Here is a 12,140-nt window from a genome sequence, read left to right as displayed (position 1 = left end):
TTTCTAAAAGAAGAATTTGGAGGTCTAATGATACACACATTTAAATTTTTTTTTTCTCATGTGTCAGTACTTTTAATGTTGTATACATAAAATTATAGTAAAAAGACGACTATAAACAAGATGTAGCCTCTCCATTTCCATGGTCAGCTCACTTCATTACAGTAAACCAAGTTGATATTCCACCATCAAGTGTGGTTCTCCCATTAGTTCACTTTGTGATGGGTCATTAAGAATATCTTCAAATTCAATAGTCTCATCATTGCCCCTCAAAATATCCAGTGAAAGGTTTGAGCTTGGAAGAAATGGAAGATGCTGAACCTGTTGCACTGCCTTGAATTCCATTTGCAATTTTAGTGGAGCAAATAGACCCTGGATGTTTCTCAGTGTGAAAAAATCCATTTTATCTTGGTTGAGCTGGAAATTTTTTTCTGATAATTCAAGAGGATGACTGGGCAAAAGTTCATTTTTCACACAAGAAAAACCTTTTCGAAGAAGATCATGACTTTCAAAAGGTCCACTTGCTGATAGCTCAGTAACTGGAATACTGTCCTTTAGCTGAGATCCAAGTCCTCTGGTATTCATCTTTAGCTCACGCCGCAAACAGCCTCTCCAGCCCGGTCCACATTTAAATTTTTGAGATTTATTCCCACAATGAAGTTTACACCATGTTATGCGTCTGGCAATAGGGTATAACTATGCCTATTTCCCCACACTGTTTTCAGTGCTGTGTATCATTAAATTTAATCTTGGCCAATCTGGCCGGTGTAAAGCAACTCTTATTTTAATTTACATTTTCAGATTATAAGTGAGGTTCAACATCTTATATTTAAAAGTGATTTGTTTAATATCTATGAAGTACTGACTTCTCTATTGGATTTTTTGCCTACTTATTACTAATAACTTTTTATGTATTAAGTTATTGGGCCTTAATGATATAAATGATTATAAATACTTTTTCCAGTTTTATCAATTGTCTTTTTATTTTTTATTTTCCCATGTCAACTCTTCGTGCTTTTTGTAGTTTTTAACTTTAAAAATATATGTGATTTAAGACAAGAAGGGAGATGGAGAAAGAGATAGAAACATCAATGATAAGAGAGCATCATTGATCAGCTGCCTCCTGCACGCGCACCTCACTGGGGATTGAGCTCACAACCCAGGCATGTACCCTGACCGGGAATTGAACTGTGACCTCCTGTTTATAGGTCAACGCTCAACCACTGAGCCACACCAGCTGGGCTTTTTTTTTTTTTTTTTTTAATTTGCCATAAAAAAGAAATAAGGATCTAGTTTGATTTACTGAGATGACTGGGCATTTCTACTTTGTTTATTGAATAGTCCCTTTGATTTGAAATGCCATTATTGTGTATTAAATTCTAGTGTTTATTTGAATCTGTTTCTGGGAAGGTCTCTTTAATTGATTTCTGTGTTCATGAGTAGGAAAAAAACTTTTTATTTCTATGGATTTATTATATATTTTAATATTTAATAGGGCTTGTTTTTTAGGTCCCTCATTATACTTTGTCAGAATTTCTCTGGATCTTTAGAAGCAGATTATCCACCTCCCCTCCGCAATTTTGTCAGTTTTATATTTGGGTCATATTACATTTATTGTTTAATTTAACTTTTCTGAAATTTTATTTTTAATTTTCCCCCTAGTCTTTAAGTTTTATTCACTTTCTGAAACTTTGTGAGAGAATGGCAATTAGTTCAGTTTAATAGGTAATTAGCTATTTGACCATTTATATCACGTGCAGTCTTGTCAGAGTTCTGAGAGTAAAAATACAGAATGAGGCTGAACATATGTTTATAGCTCACTGCATTGAAAGAAAATAGCATCTTGTTTTTGGTAATACTTCAGACCACCTGAGTCAGGAGCAGAGTAGAGGAAATGTCCTGAAACGGGAGGAGAGTAGAGAGCTCACTCATAAACTAGATAGGATGTCACACTCTCTACTATTTTAAAAAATACATACATATCTCTTAGGTAAACAAAATATGGTGGATGTTCTGCTTGTGAAGACTAAACAGTAAACATTATTACTTTCTAAGAAATAGTCTGTATGTTTTAGAACAGGTATGGATTTACAGAAAAATGGAGGTAGTACAGAGGATTTCTACACACCCCATACCCACTTTCCTGTTACTGATATTTTATATGAATGTGGTACATTTGTTAGAATTTACCAGTATTGATACATTATCATTATTAACCAAGCTTCATACTTTATTCAGGTTTCTTTAATTTTTACCTTTTGTCCTTTTTCTGTTCCACGATCCCACCCAAGATAATGCATTATATTTAGTTAACATGCCTCCTTAGGCTCCTCTTGGCTATGGCAGTTTGACTTAAGTTTTTTATAATGGAAAAAAGACATTAATACATAATTTTTCAAAAAGCTAGAAAATTTAAAATGAGTAGACAGTTGTAAAGTATATTGAAACTAGCATCTTGTGTTTTGTGTTCCTTTTCTTCTGCGTTTCAGGCCCTCTGTGAATGTGCCCTCCAGACTCCTTATGACAGCTTGAAGCTGGGGATGTTGTCTGTCCTGTCCACACTCTCAGGGACCATTGCTGTCAAGCACTATTTCAGCATAGCTTCAGGTAAGGAGAAGATATATGGGTGGTGTGCTAGTCCCTTGATTCATGTTGTTTCAGGTGGTTTCTTTTATCAAGCTTTAGATTCGGGAAAGGTTTCAGTCTCCTGCCTTGTTATATGGTAGTAATTTATTTGAAAATTATTTCTCAACTACTGCCTCTGGTAATAAAATCTTGCATCCTTGATCTTAACTCAAGGATATTGTTTTTCTATATTTGTTCGTTTTTGAATTATATGTGGGTGCAACAATATTTATGAGGATGCTTAATATAGCTGGTTTGCTTTTGTATGTCTGTGACTCCAAGTGCCCTTTGAATTTAAGTACATTTCAAAGGCCAAGTGATGGTGAATTTTAAAAGCAAATGTCATGCTACTTTTAGGTGTATGTTATCACTGTGGAAAATGATTAAAATAAAACTTTACCCCAATTCAGTAATGCTTTCCTGGTTGCCTCATTCAAGATGAATTAACTCCACAACACCTTTAATAATGCCCAGTGAGGAGTTTACTTACCTAACAGACTTCAGGCTAAAGTGTTTCGTTGTTTTGTTTTAATGCAAATTTTGTGGAATCTTTATTGCTTCCTTTTGTAGTCAATTAATTTGAATTGAATTAATCAAAGAACTGTAATGTACATTGTTCCTTTTTATGGTTTCACTGCATATGGACTTTCTGGGTAAAGAGAATTCCCTGACACATAAGTCCTGATAGGAAGCTGAAAAGACCTGATATTCTATTGCCAAGCCTTCCTGCCACTAGGGTGCACACATGTACCCTGGACTTACTAGTCATTTGCATACCAAGGAGTTGTGATGTGGAAGAATCCATTCTGGTGTTCTAGCACTGACCACAGCAACATCTGGTTTCCAGGGTACACTGTAGCAGTGGTTGTTTGCTGTCTTGTACCTTTGACAGCATTGTAAGCTGTGACATCGATGTCAGTAACAGTGGCATTAATGTCTTCACTGGAACTAATTCCATGGATAGTTTGGGCTGTGATCTTCGTTGGTCTCTCGCCTCCCCTTTTTTCCAAGCTTAGTTTTCCAGTCTTTCTAGTAATTTTGTGAGGTGCTCTGTATCAGTTATCTGTTGCTACAGAACAGATCACCTCAAAACATAGTGGCCTAAAGCCATGACCATCTCATTTGCTCTGCGTCTGCAAGTCAGTAATTTTGACTGGTCTCAGCTGGGCAGTTCTGCTGGTCTCACTTTAGCCCACTCATACGACTGCAGTCATCTGGAACCTTGATCAGACTGGATGGTCTACGATGGCCTCATTCACCTGCTAGAGGTTGAATGGCTTTTAGCTGAGGCACCTTGGTTCTCTCCACCTTGTGACTCTCAGCAGGCTTGCTTGGGTTATATCATGTTCTCAGGATTATAGCAGCAGCCGAAAGAAGGCAAAACAACACACAAGCACTTTTTAGCTTTTTGCTTACACATATTTTTTTAATATCTCATTGGCCAAAGCAAATCACATGACCAAGCCCAAATAGGTGGAGAAATAAACACCTCTTGATATGAGGAATTGGAAGATTATATTGCAATGGTGCACACCTACAAGGGCTAGGAGAGATTGTCACAGTCTCTTTATCAACAATCTGCACAAGTCAACCAATCTCAATTTCTTAGCTTGCAGTTATTTAATATTTTTGATTGACATCACACTTTGAAAGAGCTGCAAGACAGAATATTAATCGCATCTTATAATTTGTAAGAGCCTTTCCATACAAGGTCTCATTGCTTCTGTAGTGAGGCACATGCAAGGGAGTTTGTATGTTTTGAAACTGTGGCTTAAAATGTTTTGATATGTTCACAGTCACATACTTATGAAGTGCTTAAGCCTAGGCTTGAGCCTAGGGATTCTGACTTAGGATTCTTTTTTTTTTTTTTTTAATATATTTTATTGATTTTTTTACAGAGAGGAAGGGAGAGAGATAGAGAGTTAGAAACATTGATGAGAGAGAACCATCGGTCAGCTGCCTCCTGCACATCTCCCACTGGGGATATGCCCGCAACCCAGGTACATGCCCTCGACCGGAATCGAACCTGGGACCTCTCAGTCCGCAGGCCGACGCTCTATCCACTGAGCCAAACTGGTTTCGGCGGGGATTCTTTTTTATAGTAAACTGATCTGATGCAAGATGACTTTCTTTTTCTTTATTTTTTAATTCCAAAGACATTTTGTAAGCATTGTGTCAGGTTATAATAATCAAGCATTTTTCGTTCTAGATGTTTTGTCTTTTTATTGAATTTTATTAAATTGCAGGTTATATGTGCAATTAAACAAAAGGCATAAGTAACTAGACTAGACTAGGTAATGTTCACATGAAATAAAAGTCTGTACTACTTTTCTCTGCTTGTTTAGGAAATGTGGGTTCTTCCCCCAGATCCTCTGATTTAGTCAAATTAGCCCAAGAGTGCTGTTACCATAATAACAGAGGCATTGCAGCTCATGGGGTCAGAGTCCTGACTAATATAACCGTCTCTTGTCAAGAAAAAGGTAAGCTTGATCAGAACCGATATGTACACATTTTTGGATTAAAGCTTGGGCAGATTTCTGTATGTGTTTGGTTTTTTAATCCCTTATTATTTTTAACCAGTGTGCTTAGATCTACTAGTTGCCTCCTTCTGAAGGATTCTTAGAGCAAGTTTTCTCAAAGCTACTTAATCCTTCAAAATAGTTTTTAAGATATGAGGACCTTGGAATTGGGATTGTGGAATTGAAAGGTTGTGTGGACTATTTCCTATTTCCTTCCACTGTTTACCTTTACATATCTGGTTCTGTGGATAGGGACTGCTTATGACTGACTACCCTTGGTATAAAGCAAGTTGTTCAGCTGTACAAAAATCTGGAAAATTTAGTAAAAAATATCTTAAGTTATCAAGAGGCTTAATTAACAAATAGTTTCATCTAGAGGCAAGTGAATTAACAGAGCAATGTGAATTAAATTTTCATAGAATTTATTTCTAGGTATCTAGAGCATTAAACTGATTTGTATAATTAAGAAAGGCATGCATAGAAAATAATGCATATATTTTATTGTATTCCTAATATCTTTTGACCAAAAGGCTTGGAGAAGTTTAGATTGGTGTTCAAAAACAGGAAATGCATTTTGGACATTCCACCTGTTTCAGTGTTTGTTTTAATCTTTAGTAAGGATCATAAGCTTAGTGCCTTCACTGCTTGTTCCTGGTACTGACTTTTTTTATAATACCCTAACCTTCACCAGCCTTTACACTCTTTGCCAAGCCCTACACTAACTCAGGAGACATTTCTTTAAGTTATTTATGTTGATTCCGATTTGAATACTTAAACCTGTTTTATTTTTGGCAGAGTAATGATTATTTTCTAACATGTAACATAGAAAACTGCAATATGTTCTTAAAGCTGACATATATTAACCTAAATATAGTTAGCTAATGTATTGAGAACTTTCTAGAACCTCTGGAGAAATTTTAGCTCTAAGGTAGTGAAAATTGCCGAAAAACTGCTATTACGTTAGACATATAAGGGATTTGTTCTTTATGGTCCAACTTAAAACATTAATATGATTATATGGGGTCCTCATTACTTTCTAAAAGTGGCTCAGTGCCCTGGCCGGGTGCTCAGTGGTTAGAACGCCGGCCTACAGGTCGCAGGTTTGATTCCCAGTCAAGGTCATGTACATCCGATGCAGAAAAATAATAAATAAATAAATAAGTGGTTCAGCTTTCATTAGGAACTGAAAATTGTAACATTCTATATGAAAATGTTTCTGCATCATTTATATCTGATTAGAAAGTTTAACACATACTACATGGTTTGCTTTCCCTAGTATTTCCCTCAGCTAATCTGGTGACAGTATTTCAGTTATGAGTTATTTAAACCTTTGTGTCTTTAGCTTTTCTTTTAATGTGCATATTTTTATAACCTTCTATAAAGTAGTAAAAATACAGAAGTCTGAAAATAGCCTTTACATTTCAGAAATATTGCCAGATTACTTTTTCAGGAAGGTTAGCTTTGCTTATTGAGGTATTTCCTGTATCTTAGCTTCCTTGATGTTTTTCATGGGTGTGTGTGTGTATTTAATCTTTGCTACTTGACTGCTATAAAACTTAGTGTTTTTCCTCTAGACCTATTAGCACTGGAGCAAGATGCTGTTTTTGGCCTGGAATCCCTTCTGGTACTTTGTAGTCAAGATGATAGTCCAGGTGCTCAAGCCACTTTAAAGGTGAAAACATCACTTATTTTAATATAATGCTATTTTCATTGCCTAAACTAGGAATTGACAATCTCTCTATAAAAGGTCAGATAGTAAATACATTTTGCAGGTTATACACTCTATACACTCTTTGTTCCAACTACTCATTTCTACCTTTGTAGAACAGAGAGCCATGGACATTATGTACAAAAAAGGGGTGTGTGTTATTTCCAAAAAAAACAGACCAGGAGTTGGCCCCAGGACAGTAGTTCAGTGATTTTCAACCTTTTTCATCTAATGACACATACAGACTAATTACTAAAATTCTGCAGCACACCAAAGAATATATTTTTTGCCAGTCTGACACAAAAAGGTATAATATTGATTCATTCATAGTGTACAGCTATTTTTCTGTTGGCTGTTATCATTTTTTTTAATTTGACAATCTAAGGAAAAGAGATCAGTGTTCCTAACTAAATAGTCAGGTATTGCATGTTTTAAAAATTCCACACCATACTGGTTGAAAATCGCTGCAATAGTTTATTAACCCCTGGCTTAAAGGAACATTTTCCTTGGTCTTCACTCTCAAAATAGACATTTTTACCATTGATGTTTCAAAAGATAGAGAAAATAAAAACCTGAGCTTTGACCTGGTTTGCCATTGTTGACGGTATTTATTAAGTTGTAGTAGATACATATACTAGTAATGGTCGCAGACAGTGTAAAGCAAAGTTAAATAGAGCTCCTGCACTCTTTGAAATTTATAATCTGAGGTAACACTGATAAGATCACAAAAAGCTGATTAACTGCAGCCAAACTCTTTATACATAGGTTTGTATTAATTTCCTGAGTATAGACACCCTAGCTTTTAAGCAAAGTGAGGAACTATGAAAAATTTCACTTTCACTTAATTATAGAAATTATATTAGATATATTTAAGATTTTTTAAAATGTGAAATGAGACTCCTCTTTTTGGAATAAAACATGAAATGTAATTTGTGATGGTACAAAATAAGAAAAGCAGGGTCAATAGCAGCAAATGCTGTTAAGTAGACATTGAAGTATATAAGATTTATAGCTTGTCTGAGGTATGGTTTGAGGGTATAAAGATATTAGTACAATTAAGTAAAAGCTGATAATCAAGAAGTGTTCATGTAAAGGAAGTAAGCAACCCGTGTTCCGCAAGTGATTCATCCCAAGTCCCTTTGAAACCACAGTATGTAAAAGTTTGTGTGTGTGTTTTTAAAGAAGAAAACCAAATTATTTTTTCTCTAAGTGTGGATGTCAGTAAAACATTAGCCTCATAGATGGTCAAGAACAGTTCCCATGTTAAAGGAGCGTCCCATCTAGAGGATACTGACATTTATATGGTTGCTGATTAGATTCTCAGTCAGGGCACATGCCCGACTTGCATACTTGATCCCCAATAGGGAGCATGCAGGAGGCAGCTAATCAGTGTTTCGCTCTCACATCAATGTTTCTCTTTCTCTCTCCCTCTCTCTCTAAAAAATCAATTTAAAAACTTTTTTTTTTAATTATTTTTTTAATACATATTTTATTGAATTTTTTACAGAGAGGAAGGGAGAGGGATAGAGAGTTAGAAACATCGATGAGAGAGAAACAGCTGCCTCCTGCACACCTCCCACTGGGGATGTGCCCACAACCAAGGCACATGCCCTTGACCGGAATCGAACCTGGGACTCTTCAGTCCGCAGGCCGACGCTCTATCCACTGAGCCAAACCGGTCAGGGCATAAAAACTTTTTTTTTTTAAAAAAAGAGGTAGGTGTTAGAGACTTGACAAAAGTGGAAATTACTGGATTTAGTGATTAGTTGGCTCTGTAACAGTGAGAGGACTTCTGGGCTTCTCATTTTGATTACTGAATGTTAGTGATGCTGCTAACTGCCCTGAATAGAAGCTCTACAGCCAGTTGGTTTTTGTTTCACCTCAGAAATAAGAGAAAATTAGAAGCCTCTTCTCCCTTCATTGTGCTTAAGAGTCACCTAGGGCAATGGTCAGCAAACTGCGGCTCTTTGGCCCCTTGAGTGTGGCTCTTCCACAAAATACTGACTTCTGCGCACGGGCCATGAAGTTTCAATCGCACTGTACGTGCGCGCCCGCACGTGGTATTTTGTGGAAGAGCCACACTCAAGGGGCCAAAGAGCCGCATGTGGCTCGCGAGCCGCAGTTTGCCGACCACTGACTAGGGTATGTGCACACACAGTTAATCCACTAAGTTTGGGATGGGTAGGACCCAGGAATCTATATGTTTAGCAGCATAGGAAGATGATGGCATTGATAAATTTTCAAACCACATTTTAGAGGCATTTCTTATAAGTAATGAAAGTATAGAAATGATGACATTCAGTTTGGCATATATTTTGCCTTCTCAGCATTGCTTTTTATGATTTTCATCTCATTTTTTTAATAGTCTTAGATTGCAATAAGTGATTAATGTGCAGTCCTGACTTGTTATTTGCTATTAAACATGGTACATTTTGCATATCCTAACATGGGATCCATTATGTCATGTGTTTCTTATGAAGAAAAATGTTATGCCTACAAAAAAACACCTTTTCCTTGATTTTCCCCAGTAACTTAAACAAAGCTCTTTTTTTTAAAAGCTTTACTTAATACCTTCAAAATGTAAGTGGCCTATTTTGTTTTCAATGTGCAGATTGCTCTGAAGTGTATGGTGAAGTTGGCCAAGGGCAGACCCCATCTTAGCCAGTCCGTGGTTGAGACCCTGTTGACTCAGTTGCATAGTGCTCAGGACGCTGCCCGGATCCTCATGTGCCATTGCCTGGCCGCCATTGCCATGCAGCTGCCAGTGCTGGGCGACGGAATGCTGGGCGACCTCATGGAGCTCTACAAGGTTATCGGGCGATCAGCCACGGACAAGCAGCAGGAACTTCTGGTAAAGAGCCACCTTTTGATGGTGAATAAGATCTGGTTGTGAGAATTACTTTAAGTAGTCAACTTTACTTACAAAGCAAAACAAACAACAGGTTAAACTAATTATCTAAGACCAAGGGAATGCTGAAGTCAAAATAGAATTGGAACCATGAGCTTTTTACGATTTCTACTTTTGATTTAGAAAGTCCTATTTAGTTCAGATCTAAAAGTTCTTTCTTCCTACACCCTGTCAAGTCAGCTTAGTGTAGCCAAAGCCTTCAATTTGATGTGTTTGTTCTATTACAAAGGACAAAATGATAATGGATTTTTCTTTTTTATACGAAGCAAATAATGAACTAAACCCTGTTTTGTACTTCCAAAAATGTAAGTTAAAGACCTGATGATAATAGCAACCATAGATTAGCACAGATTCCTCTTTTCCAACCCAGGATTTCTGTAGCTGTTTAGGATCCAATTTAGGTTTCAGTGTAATCCTGGAGTTGGGAAAGGTGTGTGCTTGTTAAAAAACAGAAGCTATGGAAGTGATCATATTGTCTAGCTGAAAGTTCTACCAGACTGAGAGTAGGCTACATGCTAAATAGGCATAAATTAGATGTAAGCCTTAAGTTGGCCACTCCATAATGTTTCTGGTCATCTGAATTTAGGGAGTGGGAAAAGCTTAATGAAATTGCATACTCAAAGCTATTTTATATTTAATCTTCCAGGTCAGCAGTCGCCAACCCTTCGGACCTCACGGACAACCAGTGGTCCGCGGACCACCGGTTGGCGACTGCTGCTCCAAAGGTTTTCTTAAAGCAGCGTTTGCCAACCTTTCGGACCTCACGGTCTGCGGACCACCGGTTGGCGACTGCTGCTCCAGGGCATATTCTGTAAAAGATTACCCCAGTTCATTATTTGCTATCAGGAAAGGGGTTTCCCTGAGGTCCAAGTGGCAGTGGTCATGGGAATGACATCATGCAGTTACCGCAATATATATGGTCCTTTGTTTATATCAGCTTTGGAATACTAAGAAGCAATTGGCCAAGTTTGTTTTTTATTGAAGCAGCATTTTCAACCAATGTTCTTTATCCCTTTTTTGTTAGTATTACTTTAAGGCCATTTTAAATTATGAAACATAATATTCAAAAAATGTAAAGAATGATATGTTGAAAACCCTTGCATCCATCGCCTAGCATAAGAAAAAAAACATTACCAGTACAGTTGATTTGTACTTCCCTGTACACCTCCCTTCTGGAGGTAACCACTATCCTGAATTTGGTGTTTATCACTCCCGTGTATTTGTTATATATTCACTACCATAGTATATATACAAAGTAGCATGCACTATTATTTTGCATATTTTTAACTTTATATAAATGCTACCATACTGCATGTAATCTTTTGTATTTTTCCTATTTTGTTTAAATCATCTATATTGAAAAGTGTATCTCTAGTTTACTCATTTCACTGCTGCATAGCATTTCATTGTGATTTTATAATTTATCCATATTTATGGGAATTATAAACAATTGTCTGAACAAATTGCTCTATAACTTCAAAGTGAAAAATTAGTAAATGTTAAAGGAGAACAAGTTTTGTGCTTATTTGATGGACTGTCATTAGTTTTCCTTCCTTTTGGGTAAAGCTATCTGTGACATTGAGTAGAATTACGTGATTTTTTTCATTGTCTGTCTTCTTGCTCAATGTTAGGTGAGTTTGGCCACTGTGATTTTTGTCGCCAGTCAGAAAGCACTATCTGCTGAAATAAAGGCAGTCATTAAGCAGCAGCTTGAAAGCGTCTCTAATGGATGGACTGTGTACCGAATTGCCAGACAGGCATCCAGAATGGTATGTGTGATCCATATATGTTATGTGAAAGTCCCATGTGAATTCCAAAAACCTGAGCTCTTTCTGGCAGCAGGTTGTTAGTACCAGTTTCATTTCGCCTGATACTTTCATAACCACAGTCGCCTCCCACCCACCATTTCTGTCCCCCTTTGTCAATACACCATTGTTTATTCCCTTTCTCTCTCAGAACTTATCATTCTTGTGTAGAAACAAGAAAGTTTTAGTATGCTGTTCTCTTCTCAGCCACATGCAAAGCCCAACAATTTTCATTAATTTTGTTTGAGAGGAAAGAAAGAAATACAGAGCTTTGGATAGTATAGAAACCTTAAGTCCAAAAAGCAAAGTTGGAAAAGCATTATTCTAGGGGATTGAAGCACATGTTCTCATTGTTTCTCAAATGGGAGGAGGACCACTACTGACAGAACAGGATTCTTTATTATACCCGACTGTCCCAAGCATCCAAGCATGACAGGGCACTGAGCATCCCTGGCCCCAGCAGTTAAATGACATTCACACTCCCCCCAACCATCACCCTTCCCCCCAGTCATTTCCAGAGGCAAGCACAATACTTTTCTTGATAGTCACGTAATAGAGCTTACTGGAGTTTCCCCCCA

General features: G+C 37.1%; 2 protein-coding genes across 2 annotated transcripts in view; one reads left to right on the top strand and one right to left on the bottom strand.

The window, feature by feature from the left end:
* INTS7 (integrator complex subunit 7) overlaps positions 1–12,140 on the top strand; it is a 45,269-nt gene that overhangs the window by 13,096 nt on the left and 20,033 nt on the right. The window contains exons 8-12 of the mRNA XM_036344125.1: positions 2,487–2,604; positions 4,968–5,102; positions 6,716–6,813; positions 9,461–9,700; positions 11,389–11,526. Coding sequence (XP_036200018.1) covers positions 2,487–2,604; positions 4,968–5,102; positions 6,716–6,813; positions 9,461–9,700; positions 11,389–11,526 — 729 coding nt within the window. The remainder of the gene's footprint in view (positions 1–2,486; positions 2,605–4,967; positions 5,103–6,715; positions 6,814–9,460; positions 9,701–11,388; positions 11,527–12,140) is intronic.
* LOC118673396 (proteasome maturation protein-like) lies at positions 135–619 on the bottom strand. Its single transcript, XM_036344126.1, has one exon. It carries the CDS (start codon positions 580–582, stop codon positions 157–159), a length of 426 nt encoding a protein of 141 aa, XP_036200019.1. The 5' UTR covers positions 583–619; the 3' UTR covers positions 135–156.

Source organism: Myotis myotis, unplaced genomic scaffold, assembly GCF_014108235.1.
Source record: "Myotis myotis isolate mMyoMyo1 unplaced genomic scaffold, mMyoMyo1.p scaffold_m19_p_18, whole genome shotgun sequence".
Taxonomy (NCBI): domain Eukaryota; kingdom Metazoa; phylum Chordata; class Mammalia; order Chiroptera; family Vespertilionidae; genus Myotis; species Myotis myotis.
Note: the sequence above shows the minus strand (reverse complement) of the source record. Positions and strands in the feature narration are given on the sequence as shown.

What these genes read in the sequence shown, in the direction of transcription:
- LOC118673396 (XM_036344126.1), bottom strand. Translation starts at nt 582, where the DNA reads ATGAATACCAGAGGACTTGGATCTCAGCTAAAGGACAGTATTCCAGTT.